The sequence below is a fragment of the Humulus lupulus genome, chromosome 6, assembly GCF_963169125.1.
Source record: "Humulus lupulus chromosome 6, drHumLupu1.1, whole genome shotgun sequence".
NCBI classification, from domain to species: Eukaryota; Viridiplantae; Streptophyta; class Magnoliopsida; order Rosales; family Cannabaceae; genus Humulus; species Humulus lupulus.
In genome coordinates, this window is record NC_084798.1 from 5,714,040 (window position 1) to 5,719,578 (window position 5,539).

At 30.6% G+C, this 5,539-nt stretch overlaps 1 protein-coding gene across 1 annotated transcript; it reads right to left on the reverse strand.

The window, feature by feature from the left end:
* Positions 1-444: 444 nt before the first annotated feature.
* Positions 445-3,808, reverse strand: LOC133783737 (cytokinin riboside 5'-monophosphate phosphoribohydrolase LOG8-like). Its single transcript, XM_062223376.1, has 7 exons — positions 3,712-3,808; positions 3,512-3,609; positions 3,257-3,287; positions 2,992-3,091; positions 2,826-2,896; positions 1,072-1,215; positions 445-507 (listed from the first exon to the last, which is right to left on the reverse strand). The coding sequence occupies exons 1-7, from the start codon at positions 3,805-3,807 to the stop codon at positions 451-453; spliced, it is 597 nt and encodes a 198-aa protein (XP_062079360.1). The 5' UTR covers position 3,808; the 3' UTR covers positions 445-450.
* Between the last annotated feature and the right edge of the window lie 1,731 nt (positions 3,809-5,539).

Below are 5,539 nucleotides of genomic sequence, written 5' to 3' on the forward strand. Positions count from 1 at the left end.
GTACTTACAGTAAACAATGTCTAGTGAAGATGAATGAATGACTAGGTTGCCGAGCACAAACAGAGAACTACCACAATTTATTGCAATGGATTTCCAAAGCAAAACATCTCAGCAAACTCAGGAGAAGCTTCTACATAGCAGCTGTTTCTGCACTAGTATACCATATATGGAGGGTCCGAAATGATGTCTTGTGGTCATCCAAGATTTGACATGTAAATCATACTATGGAGGTCATCAAAAGAGAATTGAAGTTGAAACTTACTGTATTAATGTACAAGGGGAAACAAAATAGAGATAAAGAATGGATTCACAAATTGTAAAGTTAGATACATGGATTGTAAGTTAGATATATGGATTGAAAGTCATATAGGGGTAGAAGAAAATCCATAAGTGTACATGATTTGAATTTGAGAAATATAATGATTCTTATTCACCAAAAAAAAAAACTTATTAATCTACACTCCAGCTTTGAGTTGGTGCCACTTGATGATGTTGTGGTATGTATTCCTACAAATATTAAGTAAGATAAAGTAAGATTAATTAAATATGCAAATATTAAGTCAGTTTAATTAGTAATAATATTTTTAAAATATAAAATTTTAAACTCATATTTAAAAATAAAAAAACAAATAAGCCCACTTCTCTTGTGATTTAGCTTTTACTTTTATTACTTGAGAAATTGAAGCAAATATTAAGTTTTCTTTTAAAAGTATTGTTTGAAAATTCTTCTCAAAGAAACAAGTCTCTAACAATTTATTTATTTTTATTTATAAAAAAAGCCTATTTTAAGTGCTAATAGAATTTTTAATTTCCCTACTAATTAACCATTTTCTAATAATAAATTTCATATTTTATCACTATTCTAATCAAAGAAAAGAATTGATTACATCATAAAACATTAGCTTTCAAAATTATGCAAAATCTTACTTTTATTATGTACTATAATTACTTTACATATAAATTTTGCTTTAAACTTCATTTATAAAATTTGGAATCTCTCACCAAAATATGTGTGTTAATAATAATAATAATAATAATAATAATAATAATAATAAATAAAAGTAAAAATACCTCAAGCTTGGTTATGAGATGAGCAGAGGAAGTAGCAGAAACGACAATGGATCTTGAAAATGGTTTAATAAATCCTTCTTCCACACCTTTGTCAAATAGTCCAAGTAAGTTGTCGTAATACCCATCAATATTCAACACACCTATCTGAATTTAATCCAAAAAAATAAAATAAAAAACCAACTTAATTATATGATATATAAACGAAAAATAATATTTTGGCCAGTGTGTTTTTCTCAAATATGCGATTGACTACTGTGTTTTGTTAAATGACAATTCAGATTCTGTGTTTTGCAAAATGGATCAAAATAATACCCTATACCCAATTTTTATCAAAATATTTTCAATTATAAAATAAATTCTCAGGTCGTTAGTGATGCGAAGAAAATGTTCGAGGAACTGATAATACAATATTATATTTAGATTTTTTTGACCAAAATTGGGTATAAAATACTATTTTGATCTATTTCGCAAAACACATGATCCAAATTGTCATTTAACAAAATACACATGTCAATTATATATTTAGGAAAAAACATAAGAGCCAAAATATTAAAGAATATTGGTTATATATATGCTTCATAATTTATTATTTTGACCCCATAGTGGTTGGTACCAAGTTATAGTCATTTCATGGCGAAGATTTAATCATATTATCTATTCATATGTGAAATTAAATATATAAATTAGGGTTGTTTATATTAAAAGGTCGGTAAGACTAGAGCTGTAAATGTGGGCCGCCCGGCCCGGCCCGGCCCACATTTTTCGTGCCTCCGATAAATTCGGGCCGGGCCGGGCCAGCCCGTGTAAGAAAGTGGGCCGGGCCGGGCCGGGCCAACCCGCACAAAAATATATAGGCCCAGTACGGCCCACAAGCAAGGCCCACATGGGCCACGTGCCGGGCCGGACCGGGCCCAGATCGTGCCAACCCATATTTCTAAAGTGGGCCAACCCATTTTTTAAAATGGGCTTTTTTCGTGCCCTAAAAATGGGCCTCAAGTCAGCCAAAATCTGGGCCTAATTCGAGCCCACTTTTTTTTACCTGTTTTACTTTTTACATATATATATATTTACTTAATTAACACAATAAAAATTCCAAATTTAAAAATAAAAATAAAATAAACATTGCCTCATTAAAAACTTTACCAAGAAAAAGTTTAAGAAATAAAATCTATAAAAATAGTATGATATTTTTACATACTATAAAAAAATGATGATATAATAATAATTTTTTTATTTATTTGAGTTTAATTCGGGCTTTTTGTGTGCCGTGCTTTCGGGCTTTTTATATTCGTGCTTACGTGTCGTGCTTTCGTGTCGTGCCTTCGGGCTTGTCGTGCCGTGCCGTACTAAGCCCGTGTCGTGCCCGTGCCTGGCCCGAGCCCATATTTTTTCGTGTCGTGCTTGGCCCAAGCCCATATTTTTTCGTGCCGTGTCGTGCTCGTGCCGGTTTCGTGCCGTGCTCAAAAGCTCGGCCCGTATTTACAGCTCTAGGTAAGACTATTGATTCCAAACAAAGTTTTGCTCTTTAATAACTACAAGACAAATAGAAGAAAACAAAAACACTAAAATATTAATCTCACAGATTAAACGTTCAAGTTTTAAAAATTTCCTCCGATAAAGAAATGAATTAAGTTCGGCTCATAATCGTTCGATCAATAATTGGATTGATTAAATGATTATTAATTATTTAAAGATAATTAAATACATAAAATTATTAAATCTAAAATACATAAAAAAAATAATTAATAACTTACTGGTTTGTGATGGATTCCAAGATGAGACCAAGCTATTATTTCAAGCAACTCGTCCATGGTACCATACCCTCCTTCATAAATCATCAATATATATATACACACACAAAATCATTATATATATATACCAAAATTAATCACTATATACATATTATATATGAATATATACCAGGCAGAGCAATGAAAGCATCAGCCATTCGAGCCATCTCAGCCTTTCTTTCATGCATACTTGATGCAATCACCACATCTCCCACTGAATTTCCAGAAATCTGTTCAATTTCCAACCACAATTTTAAAAAATATAAGTTAATTATATGTGTATATATATATATTTTTTAAAAAAATCCAAAGAACAAACTGCCAAAAGAAAAATAAAATTAGTTCACTATTATTCACAACATTTTAGAAAAATAATAGAGAGGATTAAAGCATACCTCAACTGGAACAAGAGCTTTGGGAATAACTCTAACCAAAGCAAAAACAAAAAGATTAAATAAAATAAATTTCCAATATTATTTAACATTACATATTTCAAGCAAATATTAAATGAGAAAAAAAAAAAAAAGATGTCTCTCCCTACCAAAAAAAGGCTAAATTATTGCAATTTTGTTCATCATTAAATAAAATACAAATTATAAAAAATTTTGAAGCTTTTATATATATATATATATATATATAGGTTTAATTACCCAAGAACATGACAACCACCATAAAAAACTGTCTGTGAAACCAATCCCATCAGACCCACACTCCCTCCTCCATACACCAAATTTATATTCCTCTTCACCTGCAAATTTCAATATATATATGTATATATATCAAAATCCACATATACATATATAAATATATAAAGAGAAAAAAGAAGAAGAAGAAAGAAAGAAAATAATACTAATTCTCTTCCAAGATCAAGAGCTGCATCAGTGAATATCTGATTGTTCCCAAAACTACTTCCACAATATACACACACTGTTTTGAAATTCCCCATTCTTTAAAAGTCTTCTCATATCAAAATTGATACTAAGATATATATAGATATATATATATATATATATGACAACCTATATATATACATATTTATATAGTAAAATGACTATGACATTTTTCAGCCTAGCACTTTTTGTAGGACTATTGATTATGTTATCTTATTTAGTGGCCCACAAAATAAAGGAAACAAATCTAATATTATCTTAGTGATCATAATCTATTTCCTTATGTACCTTCTTTGTTATATATCCTTACACATTTATGTCTCATCTCATATCATGTTTTTTTTTTTTTTGGGAAAAGTTCATGGATTTTTTTTAATAAAATGGGGTACCTATATACATATAAATTTTTTTTTGGTGCAAGTATGATCATCTTTTTAAAATATTTTTTTATTACATATTTATCTTTGAGACTATGTGTTTTGTCTCATTACCTGTTTGGATGCTGTGTTTTAAAAAATTACTTTTTGGACCCTATATTTTATAAAATAGTTCAAATAGACCCCTAAACTCAATTTTGATCAAATTTTTTTGAATTAAAATCACAAATAATTCATCAAACTAACAACTCAGAACAAAAATACAGTCATTCTGCCTAAGAACTGCGTTGTTATATTCAATTTTGTGTTCATCAAAATCAGGTTTAGAGGCCTATTTGAACAATTTTACAAAATACAGAATCTAAAATATAATTTGTCAAAATACAAGGTCCATACAAATAATGAAGTAAAACACATAGTTTAAAAAAATATAAACCCATGAAAAAAATATTTATACCACTTTAAATCTTTAATTTTATTTACAAATATTTAAACTTAGTAGTACATCCAATTCTATTTTTCTTCTTCTTAAGTTAGCTCTTTCTAATGTTTTCTGTTGACGCCGTTTTTCGTCAACAGATAAAAGAAGAGAGCACGTAAACAATTTAAGACAATGGCCAAAAATAAACAAACGAATCAAACACGGTTTTTTACGTGGTTCAGCAGTTAAATCTGCCTAGTCCACGAGTCTCTGTTATTAATCTCAAGAATATCTCTGAATAATTCTTTAGCATGAATTCTCCAGAGTTTTTTCTCAAGGATCAGAATTTCGGTCCTTTAGAATGGTGCATGACTTCTCTATTTATAGAGAAGGATGCAGAATACTATCCCACATATTTTGGGTAGTTACTCTTTTGTGAATAAAAATAAATGGCTTTAAATGCCAATAATCAGATATAAAAGGAAACGTCCCCCAAAGATCAGGAAACGCATAACTGACAAAATAATATCCCACGATTCTTGGGGATTTACATCAATAAATGAGGATTACATCTCATATTTACAATACTTGTAGATATTCAAGGTGGTCATAGCGTATCTCCAAGGCTTCAGCATCTCAGGTTTCACGTCATTGTGCGAGCCACTGACATCTCCCGAGCTAACATTGCTTTCGAGATAGTACATCGAGCTCAATATCCCTGCTCCGAAGTTGTTCCCGAAGATGAGGGACTCTCAGAGCTATCTTTCGAGATCGAGATCATTTCGAGGTCACTACATTCGAGGTCATGTATCATACTTTGCAGGCTCGATTTACAATCGTAGAGCATACCCTAACCCTCACGAGACCATTTAATGCGAACTCAGCTTTCGAGGTCATATTTACTATGGCTTGAAATCTGGGTATAACATTTTGCCCCCTCAAAAGTATTTGTTCGAGTCCTAAGAGAAGGAAACTTTTGAACTACTCTTT

Excerpts from the sequence above, each read along its gene's own strand:
- LOC133783737 (XM_062223376.1), bottom strand. The coding sequence starts at position 3,807 with ATGGGGAATTTCAAAACAGTGTGTGTATATTGTGGAAGTAGTTTTGGG. Across the intron at positions 3,288-3,511 it reads GGTGGTTGTCATGTTCTTGG|AGTTATTCCCAAAGCTCTTG; the intron begins GTAATTAAACCT and ends TGCTTTGGTTAG. Across the intron at positions 508-1,071 it reads ATCTCATAACCAAGCTTGAG|GAATACATACCACAACATCA; the intron begins GTATTTTTACTT and ends TAATATTTGTAG.